The sequence below is a fragment of the Phaenicophaeus curvirostris genome, chromosome 5 (assembly GCF_032191515.1).
Source record: "Phaenicophaeus curvirostris isolate KB17595 chromosome 5, BPBGC_Pcur_1.0, whole genome shotgun sequence".
Classification (NCBI taxonomy): Eukaryota; Metazoa; Chordata; class Aves; order Cuculiformes; family Cuculidae; genus Phaenicophaeus; species Phaenicophaeus curvirostris.
In genome coordinates, this window is record NC_091396.1 from 56729643 (window position 1) to 56741816 (window position 12174).

Genomic DNA, 12174 nt, shown 5'->3' on the forward strand with positions numbered 1-12174 from the left:
GGTAAAGCTGCAAAACATTTATTTTTCAGCCACTCATGGCATGTATTAAGTCTTGGAATATATTTGGTACATGATGGTCTGGACTGTTTCTGACTAATACCCTGGAAATACAACTTGCTTGTTACAGGACTGAGACAAGATTCATACCAGGAGGAAATAATAACTCAAAGGGCAAGTGACCCAGAAGTTACAAACTTAGTTAAATATGAGTGTGCAAAGTCATTTGCTGTGCATTTAGTTCCACTTATAAGTCGTTTCAAGCACCTACATCTGTAGGACTTCTTGGCGGTAACACCTTTTATAGAGATATATAGACAATTTCTATCTGTAGATTACTCTGTACAGCTGAAGCATTGAAAACCATGTTAATTTGTGCAGTGCCTTGGTTAAACCAGCATCCCTGAGTTAAATGGCAGCATAGAGATGTAACACTTTTTAAACAGAAACATGCAGAAAAGAGGAGTGTTCATTGCTTATTTCTTCAAATTGCCTGGTGTACAAATAAGCTCTTGGGAGATAGTGAAGCAAAATATTAAGATGCCATTCATTGCTGGGAATTCCAATTTAGCTCTTGGAAGGCCTTAAAAATAGAGAGGCTCCTTAAGCTGATCCTTTTGTAAAAATGACAGTTACAGATAACAGAAACATAAAATAAGCTCATTTGTTTGATCTGATTTGTATGGAATCTTCAAAGTTAAGGCCCTTTGCTCTGACTAGGGTATGAATCTTGACATTGTTGAACTGAGGACAGCAATTTGGAGCTGTTGAGTCACGAGAGCTTCTTGTGAACATGAGGATCTCTGTAGCACAGGAGAGACACCCTGAAGAGGCTCCCAGAAAAAAGTTTGAAGCTCCTCTTTTGTTCTAAGACACCTTGACACTCTCCTCTTCTTCCTATTTATCCTTTTAAAGATGGGAAAAATCAAGATGAGGTGGCCAAAATTCGCATTTTCACTCTGAATAGATGAAATTATATTTGTGTAGTCATGATGTCTTAGTATGTCACATAACTCAGCTAATTACTGTTTTGTTGCCTCTGTGCTGCAATATTCTTCTCAAATACCATTTGGCTTCCTAGATGCAAATCTGCTGCAGGAGGTATGTTTATCTTCTCTCACATGCAGCTTCTCAGTTATGGTTTTATTGATGTGGTAATAGCTGGGCAAGTTCAGGGTGAAAGACAGGTTTCTCAATGCTTTTCAGAGCTTTGTAAATGCATGTATGAAGAAAGCTGTGCTCTAAGAGTCAATAAAACTGCATGAGACATGGAGGCCCTTTTTATCCCAATATAAACATTACTAGAAACCAAGCAATAAGCAGTGACTCTGTGCACTGTTCAATGAGGTAGATCTTGTTAGTCCTGGAAGAGCTAAATAACAAGAGCTGTGCAGTTCACAAAAGAAGCAGAATGATTACACACAAGAGAAATCTACCATGAAGCTATAGGCATTTATGATCCAGCTATCCCATTTGAAGGCCCTGTAAATTACACAACCCTCATAATCATGAATTCCAAAAAGCATGATTATAACTCACTATCTACTCCCTATTTTCCAGTACATTGTACTTCATGCTGAACTGACTCCAGGTCATCACTAAAACACCAAGATTATTCAGCCCCTTTGATTTTTTAAATGTGAAAATCTTCATAGTTTTGGTATGTTTCACATGCTTTTGACTTTTAAAGAACATTGAATCAAATGTAGTGATACGGAGTATTTATTTGAATGCATTCTAAAGTCACTTATGCGTAAATCAAGAATTGATTGGTAAATTAAATTTCCTAAGCCATGCTAGCAGGAGTGGAGCTGGCAATTGCAAAAGCCTGTAATAGAGTGTTGCAGACAAGTTATCTCTTTCCTTTCATCAGTCTGTGCACTGTTGCAGTAGCAAGCACTCAGATTGTACTTGATTTTACCACAGAACACTCAAAAGCGGTTCACTATTCTGCCCTTGAACCATCTAGGGTATGCAACTTGGAACTTATTATACTCTTGAGTTTTGTTACTGCTGCAGTCATTGCCACTGTTTACTTCGTAAGTCACTGCTGTCAATGTTCAGCACACATCCACCAATAGCTTTGGTCAGAAAGCTTATATAAACTGATGTCTAGCTGCTGTTAGAAATATAGTGACTACAGAGAGCATTCAATTTCCCCACCTTTGAGTTTTCTGACCATTGAGCATCACTGAATCTTTGGGGAAGGGATGGGGGTGAAATCCAACAACAAAAAAACCAAACCAAAAAAGCTCTGTTCTGGAAGATCTACTCCCTGTGCTACAAAGCTTTTGATCTCAGCATGAACACTACAAGAAATGAACACTTTTCTTCTCTTAATTATTTGTCCAAAATGCCCTTTCCTTTTTTCCCTGAGTGTTTGTTATACTGTTAAGTGATGCACTTTGCCTTGCAAGGAAGGGGTAAGCAGAGCATTATTTGTAAGCTTGGTATCACATAGGTCCAGCCTCTTCCCCATGACTCACTGCAGCTCCCAGTTGATGTCATGGCTCATCTCCTCCTACCTACTTCCTTGGTTTCTTCAGATGTTTGTTCAGCTCCCACTTGTCCCTGCGGGCCACTTTACACAGTTATGCCTGGTTTCATTCAACTTGAATCAATTCTGCCCTCTGTTCCTGTTGTGTTTCTTGTGTGCTGGACACTTTCAGTCCATTCAATATTTACCTAGAGGTAAAAGTTGTAATAACACAACACTTATTGCATCAAGTGACTGGAAATTATGCCTTCTGTACACGCATCACTGCCTTTTAGATGATTCTTCCAAGCAGCATACAGAGGTTCAGGGCACATGGCTGTAGGGCACTTAGCTGCTTCAGCTAAGTAGTGCTAATTTGACTTACTAGCACAGGTAACAGTAACTGCGGAAGTAAAGTGTGACAGACTACACAAGTATAAGCTATACAAGTATAGGCTGCACAAGTACACTCTGCCCCCGACAGCACTAATAACATTCTCAGAGGTGCTAGTATAGGTAGATCAGCAAGGCTCTGTGCCCCAGCTGATCCCAGTTCCCCTGAGTCTATGAATATATCCTTGTGTGTACGTTGCTTCCATTGAAAGCTGAGTATAGGAGAGGGAGAAAGGCGGTTTGGCTGTGCTGTATTCGTGCTTTGGAGAGCAGAGTGGAGGAACAGATATGATGAAAACAGCACTGCTGGGCTTTCACTGCTGTTGGGACTGCCTGAGAGATGGAAATATCTTACAAAACAGAGGAAAATGAAACTCTGCTTTACCTGTCTGAATATAAGTAGACAGGTCTCTTTTTCCTTTCCTTCTCTTCCTCCCTTTTTCAAAATGGACCAAACATTCACCCAGCTAGGTGACTTTTCTATTATAACTCCTACTGACCCTAAACTCATGGCTCTTTCACATTACCTTTTCCCTAAGCACTATTTCTTATGAGCTTGCCCTGTGCCCTGTCTTTGCTTGTATCCTCAGCTAGAGATTGAAGTCCCCGCCTTAGCTAGAGCCTTGCAGACGCTGCTGTTCTGTGGCATTGTGCCTCTGTCCAAGGCAGTGGCTGCCAGCTTACCAGCTATGGATGTGAAGACCTAGGGTAAAGTAAACTATGTTTGTTGGTTAAATTTCTGGAAAAAATATCCTTTCCTTGCTTTCAAATAACTATGGTAAAATTAATGTGGATGCAGGGTGAGAGGAAGAACAAGGACAAGGTAGGGATGACAGGAAATCACAGTGTGTTCATTAGCATATGAAGAGGGCTAAATTTATACCAAGTCCAAGGAAGGCAGCATGATCTAGTGGGCACTTAGGAATGTATTCTCATTTTCACTAAACTGCCACAGTAGCTGCACATACCTATGACATTCCTGTTGAAGACACTGATATTCCTTCCTTACTGCAGATGAACTCAAACATGCTTGAGGAAAGCCCAAGTCTGAAAATTCAAACTTTAATTAATCTTCTGTTGCTACTAGCTGCGTGTGCAAAACAAATCACTTTTTACTTTCTTATGTTCTGAAACAAGGACTACAATGAAATGAAACTGTTGTGTCATGGGTTCCTTGAGACATGGATGGTTAGTAAAGTGCCACTACCAAAGCTACCAAATTGAAGTAACTCTCAATTGGGGAATACCATGTTTACATTGCAGTCTAGAAAATAGAATGTCAGCCTCCTTACAGACTCTAATTACATAAGCCTGGCAGTTGATGGTGGTGATGTGTCCTGTTTCCTGTACTTCTAGTCACACATTTCAGCCTATTGTGGATTTTGAAAGTTTAGAACAAAGAATATTGATTTTCAGAGTTTCTGAATTGTCAGTGAAATTTTAGGACCGTATTTTAAAAGAGAAAAAGCTTTTATTGAACAATATCTGTCACTTTAACTGCCATTTCCTGCAGAGTGAGATACTTCTCAATGTAAGAAACATTGAGAATCTGTTCAATATTTGTCTACAAAAATCTGTCTGGAGGTCTCATGCCAAACCCCACAACACTTTCACTTGAAAGGTTGAGTGTTATAACCTGTATTTGAAGCAGAATTAAATGCAAGCAAAGAATGAGTTGCAGTGGAACTGGTCTTCTGTTTGCACAACTAGCCGTGCTATGGATTAAATCTGACTTTAAGGAACAGTTTCCAGGTTTGCTATTTTGTGTGCCAGCCACAACAGTCTTCAGACTTGGAAGGCATGTGCTCCTCTTGAGTATATGCACTGAAGACAACACACACTGCTAAGAGTCAAAATAAGATAGTACAGGGGTATTCAAAATTTAGTTTAATTAACTAAGGATTTCAGTCCTTGTTTATAGACGTGAAAAAGAACCAGATTAATAAAAACCTTGTATTTAAGAGATTGTAGTTAGAAGCAATTAATGTTTAAAGTGACTGCATAACCATACACAGCCAACCTACATAACTGCAGATCCTCAAGCGGTTCGTGATTAGTAGCTAGCCTTACTCCCCGCCTAATATATTGGCACCTTGTGATGTTATAAACACCACATACTGCTAAGTATTGTTCACAGTGTGAAGATTTCATTGCAGTAACTCATTTTTCTAGTTGAAGTTTTAGCACAAAAGAGCATGTTTCCACCTCTAGAAGATGCCTGTAAATATGGATAACCTCCCAACTCTGCTTCCTATTGCTCCTTCCACCTATGAAGCTGTCATGGCAAGCCCCTGCTGAAAAGGACAGGATGTGACATTGCAGGTCACAGTGGCTCCTTGGTCTGCAAGGGGAATTATTAGTGTGTTATGTGAGATGAATTGCATCTTTCCAACGTGTTTCTGAGTGAAAGAATGTAACAGAGAGAGGTGTATTAATTCACCACACCGTTGCTTCTGCTGCCCTGGCTCAGGGAATTTGAGGCTGATTAAAGCATGGGTCATCAGTGGACCAGTTTTGGAGGCTGCTGCCTTTGCCCTTCTCTATGAATGGGCCTGGCCAACCCCTTCACTGGGTATGCCCCAGATGCACTGTGCTGAAGAAGGTACAAAGTTCACCCAAAGACTTCCAGAACAGCCTTTTTAAAGTCTTTGGCCCTGTGGGCTGCTGCAGACTGTCAGAGTGGACTGTCAGCATCTCTGAGAACTGTAATTCTCTGCAATTATTCTTCATATTTAAAAGGCTTTCTTGTCTTGAAGTACACTGTGGAATGCAAACCTGGATTTCTCTAGCCCTGACAGTTTTCAGCCTGGCTGTGTAGGTTATCCTGTGGGTATCCACCTTGCTCATCCTCTCCTGATTCTACAACAAGGCTTTTGTTTGTTTGCTTTTTGCAAATTTCAGACCCCTTTTCCTCCCTCTTTTGCAGGAGCCTTGTATGCTTTGTGCACCCCAGCTCCAAAGCCGGTGTGTGCTCATCCACTAGTCCTCGGACCAACTTTCATTCAGCTAAAAAACGATGGCACATCTTCATCTGGTTGCAAAAAGAGAGTGGGGAAGGAGCTGTGCCCACCGGATAGGGCAGAACATATTCAAATGTCATGTGGGAATGGTTTCTCCTGTGGTGTTACACTGGTTTCTACAAGTAACAAAAAATAGCACTTTCCTCCTGGCCTGCCCTTTCCCTTCTTGTCTCTTTCTTCCTTCCCCTGGCTTCAGGCCGTCTCTCTTCACAGCCTCTCTAAGGCACTGTGCTTAAAAGACAAGGTAATCAGATTTTTACCTGGGTGCCAGTTGTGGATAGGTTTATGAAAAATCTAATTCTCTCAGGTCTGCAGGTTCACCAAGTATTTAAAGAATGTCTCCTGAATGGATTATTGTTTCACTAATCTGCTACAAATTCTGTAAGATTATATCCAAGATGACAGCTATAGGCAGGGAGTGTGGAAAAGTTAGAGATGGAGCAGAGCAGCTTCAGTGCTGGGCCCTGGCAGAGTTCCCCCAGCCCCACTCACGGCTCTGCTTGGGAGCACAGGGAGCCCCTGCATTAGCCTTACACTGGATTGGGTGGTGGGGATAAACGTCTGTCGGAAACAACTTTGTACACACAAGAATTACAGACAGAAAGCTTCATTAACACAGTCCTGACACAGCCTGACCCTTTGCATATTTGATTTAATGGCTACGCTGCCACTGCCCTCAGAGAAACAGGATGGGCTTTTCCATCTATACAGACTGAGACTAAGAAGTGCTGAGGCACAGCCTGACAGCTGTAAAACTCGGGTACTAGGAAAATGGAGCTTTATGGTTATTTACTCTTGTCATAGCAAATTCTTTCTTTTTCAACACATTCCTAAGCTCAAACTCCTGGGCTTTGCAGCCCCTTATTGCAAATGTGTCAAGAGCCTGTCTACTAAAAGCAGAGGCCAAGATGTGCTCAGGGGAGTATTACAAGTGCTGTATTGTGTTGGTGCACAGATGCTAATCAAGCAAACATATAAATATATATTTGCTTGCATCTTCTCAGACAGTAATTCATGTCATGAGTATACATTTACCATAGATGATCTTGTGCAGAATTATTACTAAATGCAGGACCACATACCAAGGTGCTTTCTCAGTCATTACTCAGGAAAAACTCACAGCTTTGACGTTGTAGTGCTTGTATACACACAAAACCAGAATACATCACATAGAGTTTTTCTCTCAGCTCCAAAGTTATAATACTTTCATCATCATGATATACTTCAAAAATTGTACAACTGAAGCACTTTATAAATAAATTCTACTACAACTTTTTACGTGATTCTTTGAGTACACTGTAAGAGACCTAACCTCTTCCTTCTCAAATCAAAACTAGAATTTGGTTTCCAGCCTAGAATTCATTAAACACTCAGACAAATCTCTGTTCTTTCACATTTTCCACTTCTTCACCAGTAATTTCCAGAATTTTAGAACTTTTCTGAATTTCTTGCAACTCAGGATAGCCATTGCAAACTCGAGGAATCTAAAAAGTTGTGCTTGGACAACAGTTGTCACAAACCAAACTGAGCCACCAGGTTCAGAGAAGGAATTTGGGCTTGTCCAATAAAGCCAAATAAAAGCACGACCAGTGTTTTGGGTAGTTAAAGAAAATCCATAAAGTATGTCAAAAGTAGTAAAAAGTTAAGCTTTTACCTATCACCTTAATAGTACCTGGGGATTTTATTAATAGATAGGATTTGATTTTTTAAAAGTTTATTTTTAAAAAAATGCTAGAATACTTTCTTCTTTCTTTTTCTTTCCGAAAAACATACACAAAAGCAATATTCCCCAAAGCAGACTTGCACTCAGACGTGAGATGGAAAACTTATGTTTATAAAAGCCATCTCCTTTTGCTTAAAGCAGAGAGATGATCTGAGAAACTGATACAGTATGACAACATTTTAAACACAGAGGAGACAAGATTTATCTGGCTGTTATACAATATAAAACAAAAATCGAACACCAATGTTACAGCACTATATTGAAACAAACCACAATAATTAGATGCTTTGAAGTCAAGCCTATATTTTCTTCAGCTTTTTCATGAATTATTGATCCACTTTCCTCATTAAATGGAATGGCAGGCTCTTGCAGTAAATGGACAAGTGACTACAACATTTATATAATCAAATATCCTCTGCATCTGGCAATAAAACATGTTCGCCTGTAAAACATCCTTTCTGAATTGACATATCTGCTAAACAGATACTAGAATAACCACATTCCTTTTCTTTTGTCTCTAAGACACAGCTGCTCTTGCAGCATCATACAATCCAGTATTTTACACTGATCGTATTAAGCAAAATATTATCCAAGAGCCTGTATCATTCATTGTGCAACAGAACATTCTTCTCTATAATGAGATGTAAATAAACTGTCTCACTTACCTTATTTTCTCCATCTCTGCTGCAGAGGCCTACGAGAAATCAAATAATAGGAGGAAGTGAATGAAAGAAAACATTCACTCTGCAGATTTATGCATAGTTAAGGCTTTCCAAATGGTTTTCGACAAGTGTCTACAGAGCTCCGGTAAGCGAACCCCACATCTGCATTAGCTGAAAATAACATTGACAGATGAACTGGGGAATAACGCAGCACGCTGCAGGAGCACTGTATACCCACGAGCCATGGGCAACAGAATGACTCAGTTGTAGCGCTGAGGCAGAAAACGGGGAGGGGAAAAATAAAAAAAAGCAAGCAGCAGCAAGTAACAGGTTACTGTGCCTCCCGGGTTTCAGAGGAAAAGTTGAAATGCGGTGCTACCCTCGGCACGGTGGGCATGGCAGCAGTGCCCGGCTGGCTGGGAAATAACAGTGACTTCATCACACGTGAATTTTGAGTTCAATTCATCATCTTTCACAGAGACGACAGATGGAAGGGACACAAGCTTCCCTCCTTCGTGGGAGTTTCAAGTAATCAAATTACTTTCCTCCTTTCCTCAAGTAATACACTATCTTGACAATTAGCATCTCAATACATGACAGCTTTTCGTTAACCCTTTCTCTGCCACCCAGGCTATAGCTTACAACTCGTCAGGTGCTCTGCCTGTCCCTACAGTCAGACTCCCATTAACCCTTTGGCAGTGGCTTAGCTCTCCTGTAGCCCAGAATCTTCACATCCCAGCAGTGCTGTAGGTGGCCATTCCATTAATCTGTCTCATTTCTTTTTATCGTATAGATGCTGTAAATCCCTACTTATCTGTAGAACGGAGACTCATTAATCTTTCTGGCATTACTCATGTCAAAAGTGTAGTCTTGTTAACCCTTTAGTTTCTTTTAATTATTATCTCATGCAGATCCTTAATAGCTGCTTCCATTTCTTTTTACCATAGCACTGGCACAGAATCTCACCAATCCTCCTGGTCCTGCTTTATTGTATCTAAGGAATAAGCACTCAGAGCAATCCTGCAATCACTAGAGCCAGATAAATCCCACAGTCACAGAATCTCTTATTTATACTGAGGGCATTCAAGAACACTTTAAACCTTATTGATTAATGGCTAACAATCATATCTGAGTATGAAATAAGTTAAAGTTTAAAAATAGGGAAACGTAAGTTTGATCAGTTAGCCAGCAGGAAATTTGTCAAACTGCCTAATAAAACATCCTAAATGACAAACTGTTCATTGGGTGACACATCTTCCCTTCTTCTCATTTACTTTTGATTTACCCATTAGATAAATTGTCAGTCAGGCTTGTGTTTGCATGATAATTTTTGATGACATACATTAAGGATTTCAGGCATTCAACATAACCTTGTACACAAGAAGCCAGCTGCAGGAAAAGCCCTCCTCTACTTCCCAGTAATGGATGTAATACACGTCTTACATGGTGCCTACATGTCTGCTGGAAGCACAGTGTTGCTTGTGATAAATCTCAAACTTTGAGATTAAAAATCTAACCTAGGGATTCATAATTACTTCCTCTTAATTTATATCTATCCATTGAATTCCATACTGTACCGGAAATATCTTAAACAATGTCTGGAGATGAACTCTCAAAAGCTGCCCTAATCATCATGTTCCTGTCATTTTGGGGAGACTGGATGTAGTTTTCTCCAGTGTCACTCACTATTGTTTTGCCTCGAACTGTGGGAGTCACCCATTAAGAGAGATTAGCACTCAGAATATCTGATTTCAGTCCTTCTGTTTTGTCAATATCCACAGACATAAGGGAAGGTACCTGGTATTGCTTTTGCCTAGTCCTTTGAATATTCCTGTACTCACAGGATCGGAGTGGGGGATGTTTTGTGTGATTAAAGCACAGGATGGAGAAAAGGAACTGTAGGCTGGCTCATCTGTGAAAGCAAGTGAGTCATTGGCTGCCAATACCAAACAAATATTAGCGGAGAAAAAAAAAGCACAGCAAATGTCTGGCTCCTGAACAAACCAGAAAATTAAACCAACCTGCAACTACTTCTGTCTGAACTATTTGCCAAATTTTATTTTATTTTATTTATTTTATTTTATTTTATTTTATTTTATTTTATTTTATTTTATTTTATTTTATTTTATTTTATTTTATTTTATTTTATTTTATTTTATTTTATTTTTATGCTAGGGCACTTTTTTTTGCCACCTCATAATAAAAGCTGCTTGCTTTGTGTAATAGCCAAGTTGCCAACAACTGGAAATGTTCCCCTCTGCCTTTCCCTGACAGCCTGTGCAGTGAGAAAAGGGCTCTTGTCTAATATGAGAGCAATAGATTCAGGTCAGTTCTCCTCAAGGAGGATATTCTGACCCAGGTCAGAGCCCTTTCTAGGCTGTGGCACTGCAACACTCCTTGCTTCTTTTGATGGGGATCAACTTTCAGTAAACAAATAGGAGCAGACAAAGGACTAGAGTCTACATGTATTTCAGAGGAATATCCTAGCTTTAAGGCAAGAGAGTCAAATGCGCATATGCAAACTCAAGTTGCTGAAAACAAAGATAAAAGCATCTGTAGAGATGCAGTTTTCATCCAAAACAGTTTATTTTTTTCAGATAATTGTATTCCTTAAGAAAGTCCTTTTCTTTTCATACTTTTCTTGTTCCTCTTTTCTTTCTTCTTCTTCTTCTTTACCATCTTCTCCTTCTTCTCCTTCTTCTTCTTTTTTAAATTTTTTTCTTAATCCCCCACTGCAAAAGCCTTTAGCAACTAAAAATAATTTAAAAATTCTGTGATTTTCTGAAGCAGTTCTATTTTCACAAGGTGAAAATTTTACTAGGGCAAAATTGCTGTTTTCTAGCCAGACCCCAGCCATTGATATATCCTATGAAAATTTAGAGGCTAAATCATCTTCCCACTGTTCTCTAAGAAGGCTCCTATCAGAAATATCATATTGAGTCAATTTAAAAATATATTACGAACAGCTCTGAATTGGTGAATTTTAGGACCAATCTTGTCCATAGTCTTCTGGGAACTATTTCAAGCAAAAAGACTGAAGTAAATGTTGGTACAAGAGTGACCTTTATGGTACATCATTTATAGGTTGCTGCTTGCTACTAGGTTGATTTATTTCAAGCGCTTCTTGATGCCTGAACTGAGCAGTGTGATTGAAGCTGTGTGGTTTTTTTTTAAATAAAATATTTTTAATTAAGATCGGTAATTATCTTTAATTACAGAAATAACAGATGTTATTTAAACACCTTTTTTTTATTCCCAACAATATCAATGCAGTGTGACTAAAGAATTTATTTAATCAGCCTACAAATAATAATTTTTACTCTTAACAAAAAGACTGGCCTTTGTAAAACTCTATCCTACATTTCCATATACAGTCTCCTACTTAAAATACTGAGACTAGTTTGAAGATTTTCCTTTTTACAAAAGTATTTGGTATGAAAACTTTGCCTAGAAGCACTTTCAGGCAGTGCCAAAGAGTACTGGTAGAAAGTTGACTTGCTCCCAAGTATTTGAAAAAAGCAAGTGTGAAAAACAGAACTGACAATACTCTTCTTTTCTGGAAATGCCGAGCATTTAAAAGTCCATTTTGGAGCAGATTTTCATAAGGCCAATCACTTGTCTTTTTCTTTTTTCTTCAAATCATATCCCTCTCCAACTCTCCAGCTCCTCACCTCTTATTCTAGATTGCAAGTTGATATTCTTTGATACTCTTTGAGAACAAACTGATTTGCTGGCTTGAATGAAAGTAGGGATGCTGTTAGTGGAAACTCCAGGGAATTCTACTGGTTTTTTTCCCCTCTAGAATGTAGTTGTTGTTTTTAGATAGCATGACAACCTCTGTTGTCCTCAAGTCAGCTGAGTGAAAGAAAAATACCGTGATCCTCTAATTTTTTATCTCCTTAT

At 39.2% G+C, this 12174-nt stretch overlaps 1 protein-coding gene across 5 annotated transcripts in view; it reads right to left on the reverse strand.

Moving 5' to 3' along the window:
• The window catches only part of BEGAIN (brain enriched guanylate kinase associated), a 155919-nt gene that overhangs the window by 101617 nt on the left and 42128 nt on the right, over window positions 1-12174 (reverse strand). For 4 of the 5 annotated variants that reach the window (XM_069858794.1, XM_069858791.1, XM_069858793.1 and 1 more), the window contains one exon: window positions 8275-8303. In XM_069858794.1, coding sequence (XP_069714895.1) covers window positions 8275-8303 — 29 coding nt within the window. Of the gene's footprint in view, window positions 1-8274; window positions 8304-8650; window positions 8745-12174 lie in introns of those variants that run through there. The other variant, XM_069858795.1, reaches the window with a different exon arrangement.